The following is a 10,770-nucleotide window of genomic DNA, read 5'->3' as shown; positions in this document are numbered from 1 at the left end:
AAGGCTGATAAATGCTTTATTACTATTTTCTCACTGAAAACAAAAATCAAACCTTTATTTCCAAACATCAAAAGAATGAACAAGAAAAAGAAACTAACAAAGAATGAGCAAAAGCAGTCAAAGCAGATAAAACTCAAGACACGTGTTTATATTTGGCTTAGAATGACACTCCTGAGCGTAATTGATTTTTCAAGATTTGCCAAGTTTGTTCCTGGGATTGTGCCTTAATAGAGTTGAATTGGGTTCAGTAGTTTTCATTATATAGGCAGTTAAAAATTCATACACATTCTTAGACATTTGTTAGCGCAGGAGCAGTTTTCTACAGAATGACAAAACTCAGTTCTTGACTTTTTCAGTCAACAGTGAACATTAGTACCCCAATCTTAAAGTAGGCAAAAGCTGTGCCCTGCACACTCCTACTGGACATAAGAGGAAAATGAAGTTTGTTCAAACTACTTATTAGTGATCATCAAGATGTCTAGAAGCTCTCACAAAGTGGTTCAGTTCAAGTGCAAAAATAAACTGTGAAAAGATTGGAATTGTTTTTTCCTTTTAAGTCAGATGTAGCTTAAACCAAAGTTTGGTCAGAATTTATGGTAAATTTCTGCCTATAGCTATGTACTGACATTCACAGTACAAACCGTTTTATTAGATAAAGCAGATACATTTACAGAAGCCAACAAAAAAAGAAACACAAAGCTAAATTTATTTATGCAATAACTGTAATACACACCAGATTTCCAGACATAGGTCAAGCCTAGTCTTGAAATTTCTTGGAGAATCTCTCCTGACAGTGCTTTTTAGTACAAGACTAGCCAAAGACTATTTATCAAAATGTAGCACATAATCCTTACGATTTTACTTACTGTTCATCACATATAATATTACAAGTGTTCTTTAATTTTAGACATAGTACCCATCACTTATTTTCTCCGTGATCAGCCATTCTAATAAAGAATTTATGTAATGTGTAAATAATAATAATAATAATACAGTAACATAATAAGGTATAACATGCACACCATCATTGCTCTGACTAGTGATGCATGTTTATAAATATACCTTAGACCTGCAAAGCATTTTTAGCGCTTTTGCTCAGTTATGTTATGATCTCTGCTATACCAGTGGCTCACTTGAACACCATCAGAACACCAACATACCCATTTTATATCTGTGTGCACAAATAATTTATCTTTCCCTTGGCAGAACACAGAGCACAGACTGGCTGAGGTGCTCTCTAGACAGACACTGGAGAAAGCCTAGAGGGGCAGTAGTAAGAAACTCTCAGGACATTATAAATATTAAACGCAACTAACCATTTAAATCAAAATACTTAATTCAATTTAGATTTCTTTGGAACAAAACTGGACAGGAACTAATACATGAGGCTCTAATATATCTGAATATATGAGCATAGGTATGCCAAGTAAACCTGAAGATACAAATTATTCATTCATCACTTTAGTCATGTAATGACTTTTTAGCCAAGTTTGTCCTCAAAAAAACAAACAAGCAAAAAAAAAAACACAGTAGCATCACTTCTACATATATACTACTATGAGAAATAAGATAAGATAACTGAATTTGATGAAATATTGAAATTAGCTTCATGTCTAAAATGTCTGAACAGTATAAAGAGCAATATAGGGAATGTATAAAGATAATTTTTTTTGGTTTGTATAAAGAACTTACACTGTCACAAGCCCTCCTGGTTCACACCTAAATTAATGAAGTCTTCCCCACTGGATCAAATACAGTGGTTACATCGGAAGCAAATGGTCGTCCCTTTCCTCTGGCTCTTCTAATGGCTCAGTAGCTATACCCCTGTATGTTGGCGGTTCGTCTCTGCTCCCACGGGAACGACAAACAAAGTCACATCCATCCTGTGAAAGTACAGATGTTTAGTTAATATAAAATTTATTTAAAACCAGTCATGAGAGAGTGAACCGAAAAAAATAAGGAAAAAAAGTGCATGAGAGAAGAGGAGACTTACTGCTGTCAAGTTGCCTATCTCTGACCAAAAAGCATAGTTTGGAAACTGCTCCACTCCCTTTGCTCCGACAACCACCCGCTGGTAGAGAAATCCCCCAATGAGGTACACAGCCAAGCAGGAGAAGCCACTACAACACAAATCAAATCAAATTAATTCAATTAGGAATATGTGGAAGATGCAGTAAATATTTGCTGGACAATTTTTTACATTTATTAGGTCCTTGGTGTTGGTTGGAGGAAGTGATACTGTATCTTCGTTATTCTCTTCTGTATCTTTGTTTTTCCATAGCTGAACTTAAGGTACACGGCTTTGACCTCTGAAAATAATTAATGTAGTGTGGCTTGTTTGGTTTTATGCTTCTTTTTATAAAATACATCCATGATGGCTGAAAATGTTTGAAAATATCTTTTAGTTGATACACCAACTAAAGTACTTTCTTTTTAAAATACATTTTTATTTATAGAATTATAGTTCGTGTATTCTATAATTCTATAATTATTTTCTCTTTATATGTTTATATGTATATGTGATCAGCCTAGGAGGAAACACTGTTTGATGTTTGGTGGGTTTGATTCTGTTTGCATTCTCCACATCTAGATGACACTTTTAAAGAGCAAATCATCATTGTGTTCTGTTTGATGTTTTTACAACAATTAAAATCAAACCCCAATATTTACATCTCAAATGGAATTTATATGTCAGTCTAATTCAATGTTGGTTCTAAGGTTGTTTTCATAATGGCTACTATCTGAGCACTTACACAATGAGAAGTATGGATCCAGTGCTGAGCTTGGAGGAAATAACTGGACACACTGCACTGGAGTCCATCTTAAACAGGTAAAAACAATCCAGACCTCTATCCCTGTTTTCCAGAACCACTGAAAACTCTCCCTAAAAGAGGAAAAGACAGGGGTGTAGACAAATTGCAAAAAGTACAGAGATGTAAAGAGAAAAAGCAGAACACAACCATGGACACTAGTTTCAGACAAAATAGGAATCATGCAAGGGCTAGTCATACAAGGACTAGTTCTTAAATTGCTTGTACAACTCAAGAATTTCACCAGTTTTCTCAAAATAAATTTTGCCAGGCACAAAATACATTTACAAGTGGTCCAGACCCGTCATTCATCTGTTCCCCAAAGTCAAACACTGCATGAATTGATCCATTTTAGCTCTCTGTTTGATTAGCTTGAAAATATTTTTAATTTCTGTCAGTTTCTAATGCCAATGTCTAGTCACCGTAAAACCATCTAACCTGTGATTGCCATTCAACTGGCACTGCACTCAACCGCTACCTTTCACCCTGAAGACAGTGAAGCCACATGAAGGTAGCGCATCACCTTTTGGGGCTGAGTTCAACTGGGTTTGTAGGTAGCCTGACCATCAGTAGTGTGACTGCATTCACTGCCATGCAAGTCTGGCTCCAAGGATGTATCCATGAGGATCTTTTGGACCACTCTTTGTCTGATCTATCAGACCTATTCACCAAGGGTGACTGTACTAGAAGTATTTAACTTTTGATGACAGCTCTGAGGTTCACTGAAGTTTACCAGTCCCTTTACCATGACAAGGTTGTGATCCTCTAAGGGAGTAGAGATCCTTGAAATGGACTGCAGTCCTCAAAAAGGTTAGAAGGCTGTCGGTGCCCGTCATGGAAGCAATCCTAGAATATGCTAGTGGAAACCAGCGGTGAGGAAAGCTTTCCAAGATCAGTTGAGAGGTACTGGAGGGCCTTTGGACTGTAGTTAAGGCATTTCCTGAGGCAAAACTTTGATCCTGGGAAGAGTCTGGAGAGGCCATGGAGAAACTTTTTGGGTGGAAGAGTTCTGGCAAACTCTTCAATGCCTTATTATTTTTAGTTACATTTACGCAGCACCTTTCTCTAACTCAAGGATGTTTTACAGACATATATCAGATTTTACAATCACACACCAATGAGAAGTAGCAGCCAATTTGCACACAGCGTGCTCTCACTTAGAAACCACAGACTCCTGGGGGACTGCACCGGGGGCAGGGGAAGGGGAGGAGGTTAAGACCAGGACAGAGCCACCACCATCACTGGACATACACACACACACACTTAGACAGGTCGAATTCATACACAAAAATTTAGAGTATCCAATCAACCAAACCTCCATGTTTTTGAACTGTGGGAGGAAACCCACACAGACAAAGGTAGAACATGGAAACTCAACCCAGACAGGGACTCGAAAACAAGTCCTTAATGCTGAGAGGCAAACGTTCTAACCACCAAGCCACTGTGCTGCCCCTTAGGCAGGGATGACATATCACCCAAGCTATTGGAATGGGTGGGGGCGTGTCGAGCGCTACTAGGGATATTATTGCGCAGTAGCATGAACACTGAGTACCTCCTCAACCCAGTGGACATGCTATTATATCAGGAGGTAACATGTGAAACTGGTGATCATTCAAATCCTACTGCTATGGATGATGTCACCACCCAAAAGGTTGGGTTGTGGTGGGGTTAATGGTTGAAATTTGACTGATGTTGAAGGCACTGGACAGGGTTGGGACTGTGTGGTTAACATGCTTCTTCAATGTTGCATGGAAAACAGACACAGTGCCTTTGGACTAGCAAACTGGAATGGTGCTCCAATTATAGTGGAGTCACACACTTCAGCCTCCCAGGAGGGGCCTATGTCAAGGCACTGATAAGGAGAATGTGTCTGACAGTTGAACCTAGGATACAGGAGAACAATGTGGTTTCCACCCAGGTTGTGAGACATTGCAGCAGCTCTTTTCTCTGGCACAGATTTGTTAAGGATCATGGAAGTATATCAACCCAGTCTACGTGTGCTTTGTGGACCTGGAGAAGGCATATAACAATGTACCTCAACACAAGTTGTTAGAGTTGATGCAGGAGCATTAAGTATAAGGGTTGCTGTTTCAGGCAGTCCAGTCTCTTTATGAATGCAGTAAGAGCTGTGGTTCACTTTTGCCATTAATTCAGAATCATTCACAGTGGTGCTAAAGGTGTGTCATTTCTCCATTTTTGTTTATAGTTTTATGGACAGGATATCATGGCGCATCTGAGACTGGAGTGGTGTCCAGTATAAGGGACTGGAGATGTTATTTCTGTTTGGCACTCATGGCATTTGCAGATGATGTCCTCTCAGCAGCCTCTGAGGTAGATTTTCAACACTCATCTGAGCCCAATGTGGCCCAATGTAAACCAATTCGTAGTCTGATGTGAAGCAACTGGGATAAAAGTGAGCACCTCAAAGTTTGAGATTGGGCACTTTCTTGGAAAAGAATTAATTCTTCCTTTGGGTGAGGGCAGAAAACGTGCTTTTTCTGGAAGAGTTAGAAATTTTGCTTGAGACTGACAAATAGATTGGGTTGGCAGCAGCACTAATGCAACCCCTGAGTCAGTCCATTTTGTGAACTTAATCCTAAAATAAAACTTTCTGTACTAGTCTATGTCCCTATCTTCACCTACGGCAATGAGACATGAATAATGACTGAAAGAATAAGATCCTGAATAACAGCAGCACAAATCAGATATCTTTGCAGGTTTGCTGGGCTCTCACTTTGACAGGATGAAGAGCTAGCCTACTCTAGAAGGCTTCAGAGTAGAGCTGCTGATCTTCAAGATTGAAAGTTGAGTCAGTTGAGGTGGTATAAGCATCTCAAAAGGATGTCCCATGGTCACCTTCTACTAGAGCTGCTCCAGACATATGTATATGGAAGTAGGCCCAGAGGCAGAGACAGGACCTGCTGGAGGATTTATATTTCACAGCTTGCCTGGGAGCATCTGGGAGTTCCACAGGAGGAGCTGGATGTTGTCGCAGGGAACAGAAAGGTCTGGGCTGATCTTCTCAGCCTGCTACCAACATGACTCACATTAGAAAATCTCAGAAAGAGATGACAATTCAGTTTGCATTTATCTTTTTTGACACTAGCATTTAACTTTCTTCTTTATTTCTGCTATTGTTCCATGACAATCGGCTAAGGTCTGATGTGCTCTGCTGCACAGACCCACACAGCCCAGAGACAGTGCAGTGACAAATCACCCTTGATGTTGATCTCGACAGTCTGTCCAGCATTATATTTTAAAATCACTGACTAATGCTTTTTTATTTGTCTATGAGGTTACAAAGCATAAATAACAGTGTGAATAATTCAAGTAATATTCGTTTCCCTTTCAATGGCTTTATAAGCTCTTTATTCTACTGCTAATGTTGCTAAAATAATAATATATCATTTGACTAATCTCCATAAACAGAAAACCTCTTTAGAAGGGTTTTTAATGAAAGTCACTTCTGGACAAATTGGGAAGGGAGCTTAGCCTAATACGGCAATTTGAGGCTTCAAATGTGTTAATTTGCTCATAGAAGTGCACAATAAATTTCAGAATACAGAACTATTTCACAAGGTCTTGAAAGCTGTTTATGTGGTTTTCTCATGACCCCTTATGCTGTAGCATGATGCTGCAGCTTGAAATGTAGCCAGACATAAGCTCCATTTTTATTCCCTTCACTGGTGAAAAAAAAAAAAAAAAAAAGTACCATGATCATTTTTTAATAATTGTCTTAAGTTGTCCTATGTGTAAAGTATGAGACTGATGTATATAAAAAGGTATACTTGTTGAGATATTTGCAAATATATTTGTTTTTTAAGATGTGGGTAGAAAGCTTCATCTCTGTGTTGTTAATGATAAAATGAATATGTTCTATACATTGGAACTTACTTAAAATAATAACAGTTTACACTTCTAACATTAAGAACACATGACCCCAATAGAAATACCTTCATGGGATCTTCATGGGGATGACTAAGGGACTGGAGGACTGACTGAGGGACCAACCAGTATGCGTTCTGTCACCACCCAGCAAAAAAATAAAAATAAAATAAAAAAATAAAACCACACATCCATGTGTGTGCAATTCAGGACCTGTCTGACATGTCACTAGCTGAAACAAAAATAACCAGAACAGTGACATTCAAACACCCCCCCCCCCTCCAAAAAAAATGGCCATCTTACACTTTATACGATTGAAGCTAAAAAGCTTTCAGTATCAGTAAAAGTCCCAATGAGCAAAGAGCTTCAAACAGCACCAAGTGTCCATCATGCAACAAAAAAAGCAAGTGTTTAAAAGCCAATAAATTAATCTACAGTGCACATGTTCTACCTGTATTATCAAAAAGTCCACCTCCTATAGTTCCTTTAGGTACTGCTTGGCAGAATGCTATATAGGCACAAGTTAGGGCAGGAGTGCTATAACCAGTGCCATGTATCAGATAAACTTACACAAGAAAGGAACTACATGCAGCCAGGAGGACTGATTAAAAAAAACTATTTAGCAACTATTTAACAGTCTAATAAGACTAACAAAGTTGCCTTTAGGTCTTTGATTATGAACCAAGTTAAGTGCAACATTGTGTCAACTAAATAATTACACCAAAACGATAAACCATGTATACCATTTTAAAGTATCTGTTCACACTTTCATTTTGTATGAGATTAGAAAATAAAGTTTGAAGGAATAGTTTTCAAACGTGCAATATGCATCATACTAAGTGTCATCTATTGGTTTTCTCTTCTCATTATCTGTGCAACTCATACAAAACAGAAACCTGAATTCAAAATCTTGGTTTCTCAACCATACTTCTTGTAAGTGAAAATCAGAATGCAAACTCACCGCAGCTGTAGTCCTGTTACAGGAAATCATGACGATGGCGCTTCTATGCTCTCCTGAGCAATGTCCATCATATTTTTCTCCACCATTGTAGATCAACATTACCCAGCCACCTGTAGAGAAAATAAGAAAGCACTTTAAGCAGTTCCATGCAGATTCAGTGAGTTTTAAATCACTGTCTGTTGCTTCTTTCTTACATGAACATTGTAAAATCTAAATTCCTTGTAGTCATAGTTTATTTCCAACAACTTGAACAAATGTAATAATCAGGTATATGCCTAACAAAGCTTTATTTTACCTAGTGGGCTAAGATCATATTGGCTAGTGTTAAAAATGAAACCGTGACTAAACTGGTACTCACTTCCTCCAATAGCCTGTGTTAAACTGTAGTTCCCAACGAGGACTTGTTTTCCAGTCTTGCTCTTCTGTACTACTCCCGCTTCTTTTATCCCATCTGCATCACCACACACCTGGAATACGTATGTGTAGTACTCTTCTCCAGACGTGGTAACACCAGTAAAACTATTTGAAGCAGAAGAAAAAGTTACTTTGTGCAAAACTTGTTAAAATGAACAAGTAAGGTTGCAGAAGAAACATTTACTTTTGATTGGTAAGGGGTTCTAGAAGACTGAGGACCTTCCTTTCAGACTGATTCTCCTTAACCAGTTTGCACATCACCGTGTTGTCACTTGCTTGTCCTCCACCGGCCAACAAGATCAGGAAAATTAGCGCTCTCCATGTTAGCAAGATAGCCATCTGTAAAAATCTGCGTAAAAAATGTAACGTTAGTTAGCTATAGCTCGTACACTAACAAGCCTACTGTGAAACTAGCCTCATTTTTAATAACTTAGGTTAGGCAGTCAAGAGATTGTCCACACATTTGACAAGGAAGTTTACCGAAAAAAAGTTTAAATACCAGTAATTATCCCTTTTAGTTAGCTGAAATGTTAACTCTAGCTAGCAATCCATGATAACTACTCGGTTAATTAACTAAGTTTATTTTACAATCACCCAACACAGATGTTAAAAGGAAATGCACTAGCCAGCTATCTAGCTAGCAACGTTAGCATATCAAAATGCATAAAAAATATCAGAATCAGCATACCTGTCAGATTCCTCCGAGCAATATGCAACTAAGAGGCAACACGGCAACAAAAACAATATGATAGTTAACTAGCTAGCTATCCAGCCGGATGAGTTAGCCTGTTTGCTAAGTTGTAAGGTTGCTAGCTAGCAAAGTTAGTCCTTGTGTCCTAACTAGCTGGCTAGCTAGATAGTTCAGCGCTGTTTACGCCACCGAAACAGACGCACGAATATCCATGCGTACACGTTTAAAAAAAAAAAAAAAAAACAGCCAAGTGATATTTACACCCAGCTCAAGTGGAGTCAAACGTTGGTTTAAACCCACAGTCTCATGATTTTATCTAGCTAGCTATCAAATCCTAAAGGCGGAAGTGAAACTAAACAAGTAACGCATGTGACTCCATCAAGCGCGTCCGGTAACAAGTGGAGCTCAGCATTATTACCGTATCCATGGAAGCTTGAGTTCAAGGGGGAGGGGGAGGGGGAGGGGGGGAACATGAGACACTGATGTTGATTCTAGTATCTTTTATTGCATACAAAAGGTTAAATGACAAATTGTTACGACCCTGTCTAGGCTGGGAGGCCATAACATAGGGTTTGAGTGTTACAGCAGTAGAAATGAGTGATGGAATGAGTAACCAAACAAAGTTTAACACAAAGATCAAGTGCATTTACAAGTTTTGGTGTTCAAAGAAACTGGTGCAATTGCATCAGGAGTGACCAAGGCCAACACAAACAAAAACCACACTAAACACAAAAAGATGACTGACTAAGCTAACAAAAATAGGCAGGCAATGACTACACTTTTAGAAACAAAGATAAACCCACACCCAAATAAAATGGCAGCCACTACCAATGACCAGTGTGTACCTACATACAGGGCAATATTTATACACAAGATACAAGAAACATATTAGCCAGCAATCAAACAAACAAGGGGCAAAACAAACCATAAATCAAGGGGCAAATCCAAAGTCACACACACAAAATCCAGCAAACACAAGCTCAAAATGCCACACCATGTCAAAACCAGCAGCATCAAACACTTCTTTAATGAGAGCTAAGTCTCGTTCTCTTCCTTTTATATTGTCCTCAGCTCACCGGAAAGTCTGGTGTGGATCAAACTGGGGGATACCGCAGAGGCAGAGGCAAAACCTGGAACACAGAATGCAGACACACAGGCAGACTTAACATAAATTCATTTATTAACCTTTGCATACTTAAAACCATTATAATTTAATTCAACTTATTTTGCATTTATTCATATATGCATCTTAGCCTTTTGAATACAAAATTGCTATAATTCCAAATTAATGAAACATAAATGATAACGTAAGCATAACATTCCACACGTTTGTCTTTTTTCTATGCTTCTATAACAACAAGAGGCAGTGTGATTATGTATTTTCTTTAACATTTCTCCAAGCACTACTATCAAGGCATCAGAGGAAGTTTGTTTTGTCTAATGTTTGCAGCAATCAATTTCTGATACTGAGTGTTCCAACAACATGATACTTCTTTTGGCATTTCTGATGAGTGTGCTGAAAGTAGGAAATGTAGCCTACACTATTAATCACAACCCCTGTTAATCACAGTCTCCTTTAATGAGAACTGCTAATCATAACATTAATATAGCTGAAAACACAATAGCCATCTATCTGAAATTGAACAACACTTTTACAATTGGTTAAACCAAAACCTTAAGGGTGATTCAACACATGGAGACAAAATAAAGCCTAAATCCTTCTTAAGTTACTTTACTTTAAAATTTGCCAATTTCAGTTCCCAGGCCCTACTAATAGAGTTTCAAAGGTATCAAGACTTATGTTCCATCAAACAACTGTTACATTTAAATACAAGTCCTGATCAGTCACACCCATCTGTGTACCTACCTGTCTTTCATGAGTAATCTGTCTTGTAACTTTTGAATATGAAGCAATTGTGTTTCAGCTTATTTGATTACCTTTCTCTGGTTTCACTATGATTTAGGGGCACAAATGTACCGTTTTCTTTTTTCTTTTTGCAGTTTTCTGT

The 10,770-nt window shown here is 38.2% G+C and overlaps 1 protein-coding gene across 1 annotated transcript; it reads right to left on the bottom strand.

The window, feature by feature from the left end:
• On the bottom strand, nucleotides 1-9,150 carry m6pr (mannose-6-phosphate receptor (cation dependent)). The gene is made up of 7 exons (XM_027006697.3): nucleotides 8,759-9,150; nucleotides 8,255-8,419; nucleotides 8,015-8,175; nucleotides 7,657-7,766; nucleotides 2,754-2,884; nucleotides 1,994-2,120; nucleotides 1-1,883 (listed from the first exon to the last, which is right to left on the bottom strand). The coding sequence occupies exons 2-7, from the start codon at nucleotides 8,407-8,409 to the stop codon at nucleotides 1,761-1,763; spliced, it is 807 nt and encodes a 268-aa protein (XP_026862498.1). The 5' UTR covers nucleotides 8,410-8,419; nucleotides 8,759-9,150; the 3' UTR covers nucleotides 1-1,760.
• Nucleotides 9,151-10,770: the final 1,620 nt, after the last annotated feature.

Source organism: Electrophorus electricus, chromosome 14 (genome assembly GCF_041902795.1).
Source record: "Electrophorus electricus isolate QZ-2024a chromosome 14, ASM4190279v1, whole genome shotgun sequence".
Classification (NCBI taxonomy): Eukaryota; Metazoa; Chordata; class Actinopteri; order Gymnotiformes; family Gymnotidae; genus Electrophorus; species Electrophorus electricus.
This window is presented reverse-complemented; position numbering and strand designations above follow the sequence as displayed.

Coding starts and splice junctions, on each gene's coding strand:
- m6pr (XM_027006697.3), bottom strand. CDS start 8,409: ATGGCTATCTTGCTAACATGGAGAGCGCTAATTTTCCTGATCTTGTTG. Junction 2,121..2,753: donor GGATCCATACTTCTCATTGT/GTAAGTGCTCAG, acceptor TTTGTGTTGTAG/TGGCTTCTCCTGCTTGGCTG. Junction 1,884..1,993: donor AGATAGGCAACTTGACAGCA/GTAAGTCTCCTC, acceptor GTACTTTCACAG/GATGGATGTGACTTTGTTTG.